This window comes from Elephas maximus, chromosome 1 (genome assembly GCF_024166365.1).
Source record: "Elephas maximus indicus isolate mEleMax1 chromosome 1, mEleMax1 primary haplotype, whole genome shotgun sequence".
Classification (NCBI taxonomy): Eukaryota; Metazoa; Chordata; class Mammalia; order Proboscidea; family Elephantidae; genus Elephas; species Elephas maximus.
The window spans coordinates 31,723,193-31,735,556 of NC_064819.1; the positions used below are offsets into that span (position 1 = coordinate 31,723,193).

Consider the following 12,364-nt stretch of genomic DNA (forward strand, 5'->3'; position numbering starts at 1 on the left):
TTTCAGTATATGTATATACCATAATTTACTGATGAACATTTAAGTAATTTCCAATTTCTATCTGGGTGTCGTTGAAGTTCTTTTGTTCTAATCACACATAGTGAACATTCCCAGAAATGAAACTACTGAGTGAAAGAGTATACATTTTGAATTTTGCTAAGATATTTTCAAATTGGCCTCCAGAGAGCATGCACAAATTTCTACTTCCACCAGTGTTGTTTAAGGGCGTTTCCATACCCCCACCCACCAGTCTTACACTGAGGTTTGACGTCTCTGCCATTCTACTAGATGAAAAGCGTCACTCTCTTTTAATATGCCTTTGCGGAATTAGGTGTATAATGGAATTTTTTTTTTCTTTGAGATTAATGGCCACTTGTGTATTTGTGTGAATTTCCTATTTGTGTCCTTTGCACATTTTTTTTTTCTGTTGGATTGTTTGCCCATTGGCATATGGAACTCTTTGCTGGGATAGATGGGCTAACCACCCACCAGATCACAGGAATCCATAAATGTATATTGCGTATGTGAACACTTATGCAAACTCTCATTCACTCAGAACCCTAAAAGAAAGAATGAGTGTGGCCACACAGCCTGATGAGAGAAAGAAGATCGTCTGTCTGGAGATAGCAGCAGGGACTGGCCTCACTCTCTGCACAAATTTTCTGTTGCTGAATAACAAATTACCACACACTTAGCAGCTTAAAGCAACACCGTTTATTAGTTCACAATTTCCCTGGCACAGGGGTTCAGGTGTGGTATGACTGGGTTCTCTGTTCAGCACCCACAAAACCAAAATCAAGGTGTTGACCAGCTCAGTTGTCTGGAGTCAGGACCTTTTTCCAGCTCATGTGGCAGAATTCAATTCCTTATGATTGTAGGACTGACATCTTTGTGTCCTAGCTGGCTATCAGACAGGGCCCTCTCTCAGCTTCTACAGACCGCCCACATCCCTTGCCACATGGTCCCCTCCATTTCCAAAGATAGCAAAGGGGGATCCCCCTCATGTTAAATTCTTCTCTTGCTTCAAATATCACCGACTTCTCTGTCTCTGATCTCTAGACCCATATTTAAAGAGTTCACATGATTACAACAGGCCCACCCAGGATCATCTACCCATCTTTGTTGTTGTTAGGTACTGTTGAGTTGGTTCTGACTTATAGTGACCCTATGCACAATAGAACGAAACCCTGCCTGGTCCTCTGCCATCCCCACAGTCATTGCTATGCTTGAGCCCATTGTTGCAGCCACTGTGTCAATCCATCTTGTTGAGGGTCTTCCTCTTTTTCACTGACCCTCTACTTTACCAGGCATGATGTCCTTCTCCTGGGACTGATCCCTTCTGATAACATGTCCCAAGTATATGAGATGTAGTCTCTCCATCCTCGTTTCTAAGGAGCATTCTGGCTGTACTTCTTCCAAGACAGATTTGTTCATTCTTTTGGCTGTCCATGGTATATTCAATATTCTTCAACAACACCACAATTCAAAGGCGTCAACTCCTCTTCGGTCTTCCTTATTCATTGTCCAGCTTTCCCATGCATATAAGGTGATTGAAAACAACATCGCTTGGGATAGGCACATCTTGGTTGTCAAGGTGACATCATCGCTTTCAACACTTGAAAGAGGTCTTTTGCAGCCGATTTGCCCAATGCAATGTATCTTTTGATTTCTTGACTGCTGCTCCCATGGGTGTTGATTGTGGATCCAAGTAAAATGAAATCCTTGACAACCTCAATCTTTTCTCCATTTATCGTGATGTGGCTTATTGGTCCAGTTGTGAGGATTTTTGTTTTCTTTATGTTGAGCTGTAATCCATACTGAAGGTTGTGGTCTTCGATCTTCATTAGTAAGTGCTTCAAGTCCTCTTCACTTTCAGCAAGCAACATTGTGTCATATGCATAATGCAGGTTGTTAATGAGTCTTCCTCCAATCCTGATTTCCCGTTCTTCTTCGTATAGTCCAGCTTCTCGAATTATTTGCTCAGTATACAGATTGAATAGATACAGTGAAAGGATACAACCCTGATGCACACCTTTCCTGACTTTAAACCACTCAGTATCCCCTTGTTCTGTCCGAACAACTGCCTCTTGATCTATGTACAGGTTCCTCATGAGCACAATTAAATGTTCTGAATTTCCCGTTCTTCTCAGTGTTATCCATAATTTGTTATCATCCACACAGTCGAGTGCCTTTGCATAGTCAATAAAACATAGGTAAACATCTTTCTGGTAGTCTCTGCTTTCAGCCAGGATCCATCTGACATGAGCAGTGATATCCCTGGTTCCACGTCCTCTTCTAAATCTGACTTGAATTCCTGGCAGTTCTCTGCTGCAGCCACGTTTGGATGATCAGCAGAATTTTGCTTGCAAGTGATATTAATGATATTGTTTGATAATTTTCGAATCCGGTTGGATCACCTTTCTTGGGAAAAGGCATAAATATGGATCTCTTCCAGTCGGTTGGCCATGTAGCTGTCTTCCAAGTTTCTTGGCATGGACAAGTGAGCGCTTCCAGTGCTGCATCCATTTGTTGAAACATCTCAGTTGGCACTCTGTCAATTCCCAGAAACTTGTTTTTTGCCGATGCCTTCAGTGAAGCTTGGACTTCTTCCTTCAGTACCATGGGTTCCTGATCATATATTACCTCCTGAAATGGTTGAACGTCAACCAGTTCTTTTTGGTGTAGTGACTCTGTATTCCCTCCATTGTCTTTTGATGCTTCCTGTGTCAGTTAATATTTTCCCTGTAGAATCTTTCAGTATTGCATCTTTAGGTTAACTGATTTGGGACCTTAATTACATCTGCAAAACCCTCTTCACAGTAACACCTAAATTAGTGTTTGATTGACTAACTGGGAGAATGTGTGTGTATACCAGGGGCCAGGAATCTTAGGGGCCAATTTGGAATTCTGCCTACCACACCCTCCACCTGCATCCCTTCCTAAAAGGAAGCAGAAGGAACTCATGTCTTTTGGCTTAAGAAAAGCAGTCACACTGAAACATCCAGTGCCAAAGGGTGGGGGCATGCCTGGCATCCATTTAACCCTTTGTACCATGAAACACAACCAAGTGGGTCAACAGTCTTGACATGAGCAATGAAACAATAGAAGGTATTGAGAAAATCTAGGAATTCATGTGTACAATGTAGGGGTCTGAAGATTTTCCTACCAATGACCTGAACCTAATATTTTTGACCCCAAAGTCTGTGGTCTTGACCCCTAGGCTGCATGGCCCACCCAGATTCATTAAGTGCCTGCATAAATGGATTTTGAGTCCTCTACTTTACCTTGCCATTTATTCTTGATACCAATATGTCCAGAGCATGCCTCTGAGAAAGATTCACCTGGGGTATTCAGTAGAGCACAACGACCAGAACCTAAGTAGATGAGCTACTAAGGGGAACGATATCGATGAGCATTATTCTAAAAGAGTCCTTTGTCTCTTCCTCCCACCCCTGTCTCTGCCATCCCTTCCCCCATCTCTCTCCTACCTGCTGCTGTGATTCAGGCACATTTTACGGGACTTGCTTGAGACCGAAGAAATGTACATAAAAGAAATAAAGAGCATAATTGATGTAAGTAGATGGGGGTAGTGGGTTAAGAATATATTCAAACTGGAGAAGTTTTATCACACAAAGAGACTCGTATAGTTGCCATAAAACTCGTTGCTGTCAAGTCAATTCTGACTCACAGTGACCCTCTAGGACAGGGTAGAACTGCCCCATAAGGCTTCCAAGGAGCCACTGGTGGATTTGAACTGCCAACCTTTTGGTTAGCAGCTGAACGCTTAACCACTGCTCCACCAGGGCTACACAACTGCCACATGTCTCTGGAATTCCCACCAAGATTTCAGGTCTTATAACTATACAGATGTCTCTCCAATAGCAGTATGAATATCCTTACGGCTCTTGACCCCTATAACCAAATCATTTCCAAAGGATCGTTCCAATTCATACTAATTCCAGCAACACCCAACTGGGTTCACCATGTCCTCCACAACAATGACTATTATGACTTAAATGTTTTGGATAATTTAATAAGGGAGGATGGTTTCTCATTGTTTGAAGTAACTTTTTTTTTTTTTGCTTAAAGATGAAAATGTATTTCCCTAAGGGAATACTTTTAAAGAAAAAACTACATGTATATGCATAAAATTATTTATTATAGCTTTTTTTTTAACAGCAAAATATCAGAAGCAACTCAAATATCCAATAGTGGCAGCAGTTAAAGAAAGAATTATATACATGCTGAATGAAATATCACTCAACTATAAAAAATAATTACTTTGAATAATATGTAGCAGCATTGGAAATGTTTAAGATATAAAAATGCTTAAATTAAAAAGAATATATGTCAAAACTTATTAGCTGACCCTAAAATATATATGGAAAAATAGAATACAAAATATTATATGTACTGTGAAAACAGCCACAGAAAATAAGTTTTTTGAAAGCCATTAAGGAAATATAATAAAATATAATGGTAATTGCATTGGGTTGTACAATTGGCTATATCTTTTCCTTTCTTTTACACTTCTGTAAATTACAAATATTTTTTAAATATATTTGCTTTTCCTATAAAAATGCCTTTTATTATCATTGCCATTAAACCATCTCCTTCTGAAGACGGAACTACAAGAAAAGTTTATCAAAAGGAAGTGTCTGATAGAATGGCTTTCAGGAAACATGTGTGCTGTACTCCCCTGTCATTTCATTAAAGTTTGGGCACCTAGAGTAGCTAATTTAGATCATCTTTCATATATTCCTGTCTGTAAAACCTACCTCGTCTTCACCTCTGCAGGGGTATATCATGCCAATGGATTTTATTTGGCTGAAGCATCTGATTCCAGATGTTCTTCAGAATAACAAGGACTTCCTCTTTGGGAATATTAGAGAACTTTATGAATTTCACAACAGGTACATAATAATCCAGATTATCAGGGAGAATGGAAAGCAGGAAAGAGAAGGGTGGAAACCAGGCTGATGGGATTTGGAGATGAAGGTGCTTGGACCTTACCAGGTGGAAGCAAGCAGTCCAGAGGCAGCTGATTGGGCTGAATTAGGTTGGGGAGTGAGAAGGAGAGGAGAAGCATCACAGGATGGCCAAGGAAGAAAGGAAAAGGCATCAGTGGATCACGTACTTGGAGCCAGGTGTCCATGTTGTATTCATTTCTGTCTTCCTTTGTGTGTTCATTGGTTCATACATTCAGTTGAACCAACCATTGAACACTTGTTCTGTGCCAAGCACTGTATTCTGGACTGGGAATCTAAAGATGCCCTAGACACAGGTTCACTTACCTATTCGCATTGGGTAATGCTGGAAACTAGGGTGTTAGAAAATGTTAACTAGTCAAACAAGTTGCCCCTTTAGCCCAGGGCTGCTGTAGTGCTGAGTTCTAGAGAATGAGAGGAGGAAGGGACTTTGGAAATCACCTTTCAACATTTTAGTATTACGGACGAAGAAACTGCAATTTGCTTTTTCACTTTGCTCCCTGTGACAACCCCAAGGTCACACGCCTCATTAATGGCGGGGAAGGCTAGTTGGTGAAATGAACCACAGTTGTTTCCCAGACCCGTGTCCTGTCCATTAGTGACAAAACTGACGTGGAAACCCCATTTCTGCTGCTTTCATGCTGTATGTCTCCAGAGAAGCTATTCAGGTCCTTTGAGCCTCGGGTTTCACATTTATAAAACCCTGCCTTGCAGGGTTTGGTGGAGGATTAAATGAGATATGGTTTGTAAAGCACTTAGCTTGTGCTTGGCACATGGTAAGTTCTCAATGATATTCAGTAATTTCCATTATTATCATGTCCTGAGGAGCAGTAGTGTATCCAGTCTGCCTCCAGCTAGTGGGTGGTGTCAGAGTAACCCTAGCAATGCCACAGAATACATTTTGTCTTCGAAATCAATGTTTTGAAGATATGTCAAGAGCAATAAAGCTGAACATTTTTCTAGACACCTCTTAAAAGCTTATGTGATTTTACTTAAAGAAAATAAATTTTTTTAACCCTATACACATAAAAATCAAAGTACTGTTCTACTTTTATTTCCCTAGGACCTTTCTAAAAGAATTGCAAAAGTGCACCTACAATCCCGAACTTCTGGCACGTTGCTTTCTCAAAAGAGTAAGTCTGTGCTTCCAAACGATCAAAATAACTGTGTGATTCAAGTCAGCCCTTGATGTCCTGAGTAAGTAGGAAGGGCAGATGGAAACACCAGTGGTCTAAAAGCTCCTGTCTGCCTCTTGCATGCAAAGCAGGAGTCCTTTGCACACCTTTGCTTTCCAGCTTCACTTCATTCGCTTCATCCAGTGTGAGAATGAGTCCAGGTTGGGCGATAGGTGGGAGCCACTGTGAGCCTGGCTTCCTGCAAAGCCCTGTGAAATGGAAGGCTGGCCACAGAGGGCCCTCAAAGCAGACAATCTTCCTCCTCTGAATGACTGAGCTGTTTTAGGCCAAGCATCATACAGCAAGCTTAAAGTCTTGTGCTAACTTGTATTAACACTCTAAAGAGGGATAGTCCTGGTGTTAACCTAATAATCTCAAAAAATATATTGTATTCCTTCTTTTTTAACAGCATAGAGGATAATTAGAAAAATTTAAATCTACAAACTTTCTTAGGCTTATCACCCAACTTAAGAACTTCCCGTCCGGTGAAACTCCCCTCCCCACAACCCCACACCTCCATGCCCACCCTTCCTGCCTGGGCAAGCTATAGGCTGCTTGGGCCAGCGGTGCTTCTGCGGAGCTGGGGCTGGCACGGAGGACTGTTGCGCTGGACACTGTTCTGCACCAAGAGCTTTCTTCCCCCTGGTGATGGCCGTGAAGATGCTCCTAGTGCTTTCTTCCTCCTTAAATATTTCCCCTTTCTTCTTTCTCTCCCAACCACCTGTACCCTCTTCTTGTACTCTTTCTTTTGTGAGCCTGGAACCACTGATCAAACAACCTTGAAATGTTTAAAGAACCCATGTTATGGCTGATAAGTCTAAGATAAGCTGAAAGCCAGAAAACAGAATTCCCCAGGTTTCAGTGTATTTGTGAAGGGAGACACAGAGCCTGCGACCCTCAGTGCTCTTGACCAGCTTAGAAGTCCCCTTCCGTGACTCTCTATGGCCTTTTCATCACGGCCTCTCTACGGGTACCAGACTTTCTTCTTCAAGATATGTGAAAAAACTGTATTGTATCCAATCTGATAACTTTCCATTTCGAATTCCCATTGTAGCATTATTATTGTGTGGTACTGGTTTGGGTTCACCAGAGCTCAGAAATAGCTTATGGTTGCTGGTATCATTTGTGCAAACACTAAGTTGTTGGATGAGGAAAGGATCAACTTCCTGTGGGAAAAAGAAAGTGGATATTTTTGAATAAAAATTGTTTACATATGAGGAAATGGTCAGGGAATTGCTGACTAAACATCTTTTTCTCGGACAAATTCCTCTCCTACACTTTGGCAAAGCTCCACCTCTCCCCCAGAAACTTTACAGATCATTAGTCCAGACCTCAAACCTGCAAGTAATCCTGTACGGTTTATTGGAGTTGGAGACAAAATACAGGTCATAAATTCTTATCAAGCATAAAGTTATTACTCTTTGACAAGTGGAGTAATTAATAACCACAATTACCTAATCTCTGAGAGTCTTGGGAGGGAGCTGGCGACTGCTGTGCCAGGATGCCTATTCGTTAGGTGATAAGACGGGTCCACTGGTCTTTTCCACCGCTGCAGCTTACATTTCCTCAGTAATGTTTGCTGAATTCTGCTAACCTTGGAAATGAACTGAAGTCATCTTTGGGCTAAATGTCTTCATCAGACTCTAGCCTGTGGCATTCTGCCCCAGAGACCAAGCTGTATGTAGACTGATGTTATTTGTCAGTGCTTTACTGTGAGTCATTGCTTTTGAGTTACATTTGCTGTGAGATCCCACGTGGTACAATGCAAAGAGCACTGGGGTTGGCCTCAGCAAAGTTAACATCTCTTCCAAGCTGAGTCACTCACTGTCTGCGTCACCTCAGGTAAGTTATGTAGACCGCTTTATGTAAGGTTGCTGTGGGGATCAATAAAATCATGCCTGCAAAAGTGTCTGCAGAGTGGAAGCTTCTCTGACAATAGCTACTGTTTGCTGAGTACTTTGCATGTGTTGGGCATGAGTTGAGAGGTTTAGATCCATGTTTCGTTGAATCCTCTCAACAATCTTAGGAGCTGACTGCTGTTCTGAGCCCACTTAACAGATAAACTGAAGTCTAGGGTGGTTGAGTAACTGACCTCAAGCCATTACAGTTTGTAACTGGCAAAGCCAGGAACTGAATCTGGACCGTCCACCACAAGAGCCCTCAGTCTTAATCCACAAACCATCCTGTCTCCCTGTGTGAGTATGAGGTTTTGAAGGCAATTTCGTTGCCTCTGATCTGATGAATAAGAAGGTGAGGAGATCAGGTGCTTCCATGTGCCGCTGGTTAGAGCAGTTAGAAAAGCAAATTTAGGTTAATACTTGTATTTCAGTACTTGAAGGCCTAACATGTTCTGTGTTGCTCAAAGGGCAGAATCAGGACCCAGAAATGAAGGTTTCAGGAAGGTAGATTTCAGCTTAGTGTCCACCAGCAGAACCAGGTCCCTCTCTGTTACTGGGAGAGTCTAGGGAAAGGTAGTTGACTATGTGGACGTTACACTGAGAAGTCTGAGTCTCCAAAGTCTTCTCCAGCTTCTGAGAATCTCCTGGTGGGTGAATGTTGAAAGCAGTGAAACCTTGAATTATCTGAGGGGCTAATAGCCAATGTCTTTGTGCTCTGACAGACCAGTGTGGGTGAGATGCCTTGATGAATTTGAAGTCCTTTAACTGGCCTTCCATATGCAGGAATGCTCCCATGGATTGCTACACCAAGGGAGCCCTTGAGTTTAACCACGTACCTACGCCATGCTTGGCCCATCAGAGACACTCAGTAGATAGTTCTCCAGAGAAGGAATAAATGTCTGTGTTGTTGTTAAGCTCTGAATTATTCTAGTCTGTTACTCAGAATGAACAACATTCCTCAAAAGCCATATCTTCTCCCAAAAAACGTGTGTGTAGGTATTTGTGTGTGCTTGTGTGGGTGTGTGTTCATGCGTGTGTACATGCACACGTGTGTTTTAGTTTTTTGTTTTTTTGGGGGGGGGAGAGGGAGTCCTGAAGGACAAGTTTGCTGTAGTTCTTGTGCTGAAATGACTACTTACAATCTATCAGGAGAGGGGAAGAGCTACAGAAATGGAAACCATTGGCTACAGCAGTATGTTTGGAAGTAGAATAGACATAGTGGATGCTGTGAGGGAAGAAATAGCCCATGTCCACATGAAGGAAATCAAGAGTTGGCCTGACCAGGAGGATGGAAAAAAAAAAAAAATACAAAAACCCAAACCAGTTGCTGTTGAGTCAGTTCCGACTCATGGTGACTCCATGTATTTTGGAGTACAGCTGCGCTCCATAGAGTTTTCATAGCTGTGACCTTTGGGAGGCAGATTGCCAGGCCTTTCTTCCAAGGAGCCTCTGGATGAGTTTGAACCACCAACCTTTAGGTTAATAGCTGAGTGCTTAACCATTTGTGCCACTCAGGGACTCCAAGCAGGGAGCTAGGGACCCAGAAATCTGCCAAGAGGTGGCCTTGGCACAGGCTGGGCTCATGGCGAGCACAGCTGCTGTGGACCAAGTCCTCCTGATGGAGCAAAGGAAGCTGGCAAGCCAACTTGATAGCTGGGGTGTTTTTCTATCTGGGGCACTAGCAAATGCATGCCAACCTCTCACGGTCTCTGAGACGGTGAGTATTCTGATTCCCTCTTGATTTCAAGCTCTGAAATAGTCCCACAACTTTTCCTATCCCGAAGGTCTTGAGCCACAGGTTGAAGATGGCATCTGGGGCAGACCTTACCCCGCTGGGTGCTGCCTAAATGACAGACCTGTGTTCTCTGTCCAAACGACATTTTCCTCCTGGGGTGCTTCCGTCTTCTGGTCATTTCTTAGGTTTCTCTTTAGGGCTGACATCATAATGACCATAATAACAGAGGAAGCGGAGAAAGAAGGAGGAGCCTTTAGCCCCCAGTATTTCTGCTGTCAGTTTTATCACTCAGTGCACAGCGGGTTTGAGGAGATGTTGGTGTCCTGGATGGAGATGGGGTTGGGGGGAGAGGGAGGATAAAGATAAGAGCTAACTCCTGCTCGTGAATTTATTTACCAGCAGTGTTTGTAGGTGCTCCCACGGCACTCTGTTCATTTCTGTGTTTAGTACTTATGGTTGTTAATAACCAACACACACACACACACACACACAAACATGAGGTTATTTATCACAGATGCCCCGTTCCCCACACACTGGAAATACTCAGATTTATTGAATGAATGAATAAACTGTATTATCCTACCCACTTACTGAAAAAAGTGACCTGATTAATTTGTTCTAATTTTTCTCCCATTCAGAAAGAAGATCTTCAAATATATTTTAAATACCACAAGAACCTGCCCCGAGCGAGGGCTGTCTGGCAAGAATGTCAAGACTGCGCCTACTTTGGGGTAACGTTGACATTACAAAGTCTCTCACAAATGGTTCCCCTGGAAAATGTTTCTGAATTTTTAAAGGAATCAAAATTACAAAGCCGCCCGGGGAAGCGGGCCTTTATGTTTGTTAGATTTATGTTTATCGAAAGTCTCCGATGTCTTTAAATTATACATTGGGATTTCCATGCTCCCCTGAGTGGCCATGAATAGGCCTGTGAGGAGAGCCTGTAGCCCGGTGAGAAAACCAGGGTCCTCCTCTAGAACGGAACAAACTCAAAAGTGTCACACTTTGGGGCTCCCAGAGGTCAGCGGTTTGAATCCACCAGCTGCTCCTTGGAAACCCTACGGGGCAGTTCTGCTCTGTTGTATAGGGTCACTGTGAGTTAGAATTGACTTGACGGTAGCGGGTTTGGTTTGGTTTGGAAATGATACCAGCAAGCCATCATGAGCCCTCCAGTCTCAAAATGACCTGACCAGATGCCCACCACCAGCTTGAAGATGGGTTGCTTTCGTTTCAAAAGTCCCTGAAATGCCCCACTGTCTTCTAGTAGACTTGCTTTGGTCCTGTTCTCCGGTTGCCTATAAAAATACCAGCCAAACCTTCTCCTTTTCTCTTTCTCTCATTTCACACGCTGTTCCTGAGGGACTGAACACCTCAATAACATTTTAAAACTGGTCAACACAGCCACCCCCTTGTCCTTGAAGAGTCCAGTTCATTTCTTGTATTTAAATGCTGCCATGTTTGTTCTGTGTGTGTGCTCTTTGTTTTATGTTGTTTCTGTTTGTCTTTTAAAGGTATGTCAGCGCCAGTTGGATCACCATCTCCCTCTTTTTAAGTATCTTAGAGGACCAAGCCAGAGGCTTATGAAATACCAGATGCTGTTGAAGGTAAAGTCAATGGAACAGTGCTTTTCTGTTTGGGGGAATCAGATGCCTGGGCCATGGTGCTTACTTTCTTAGACATGTAGAGTTGTGATTTGGTCTTCCAAAGCTGGAAATGTACCTATTCCTTGGCTTTTTCTTTCCAGCAAGTCTGTGTCAGCCTCCTTGGTGAGAAATAAGACTCAAAGAATTGTAGCATTGGAAGGGACCCTGGTGCCTGACTAATCCAACACTCAGCATCATCTATGAATCCACCATCCAACATCCATGAATCTCTAAGGAGCACAGCTTAGAGGTCATTGGGATCAATAGAGTGGAGAGGACAGCTGCCCTCTGGCAGCTGAAAGGATGGGGAAGGCAGGCGAGCACCCCTCGACTTTCTGACCTAGCCTGTGCTCTAGACGTGGAAGGAACCATCTGCATTTTACAGATGCAGCAACGCCCTTCAGAGAAGTGGTATGGTTTCCCCATGTCACTGTTTTACATGCATTAAAACAATGGAAAGGAGAAGGCAAAACTGGAGTCTTCTTTCCTTTTGAACATCCACGCTTAGATTTAGGTTCTGTCCCTGAGAGCTGCGTAACAGGATGAGTTTTGCTCTGTCTAAACCCCTAACTGGTTCCTTTTCTCTCATCCTCCTTAGTGGTGAAGTATTATCCGTAGCACGTCTGCAGCTCACCTGTCCCAGACACCTCACGTGGGACATATGGGCCTGTCAGACTGCTTTCCCACATGAGCCTGAAGGAACGGTTTGGGGCCACCCCTACAAATTGTAATTTGAATTAACCTATATAAAGCATTTTGGAAACCCTGGGGACATAGTGGTTAAGAGCTACAGCTGCTAACCAAAAAGTCGGTAGTTCGAATCCACCAGGCGCTCCTTGGAAACCCTATGGGACAGTTCTACTCTGTCCGATAGGGTCGCTATGAGTTGGAATTGACTCGATGGCAGTGGATTTGGTTTTTTTGG

General features: G+C 43.1%; 1 protein-coding gene across 2 annotated transcripts in view; it reads left to right on the top strand.

Moving 5' to 3' along the window:
* The window catches only part of MCF2L2 (MCF.2 cell line derived transforming sequence-like 2), a 224,251-nt gene that overhangs the window by 178,224 nt on the left and 33,663 nt on the right, over nt 1–12,364 (top strand). For both annotated transcript variants that reach the window (XM_049881580.1, XM_049881586.1), the window contains exons 16-20: nt 3,506–3,572; nt 4,798–4,913; nt 6,052–6,121; nt 10,435–10,527; nt 11,308–11,400. In XM_049881580.1, the coding sequence (XP_049737537.1) occupies nt 3,506–3,572; nt 4,798–4,913; nt 6,052–6,121; nt 10,435–10,527; nt 11,308–11,400 (439 nt within the window). The remainder of the gene's footprint in view (nt 1–3,505; nt 3,573–4,797; nt 4,914–6,051; nt 6,122–10,434; nt 10,528–11,307; nt 11,401–12,364) is intronic.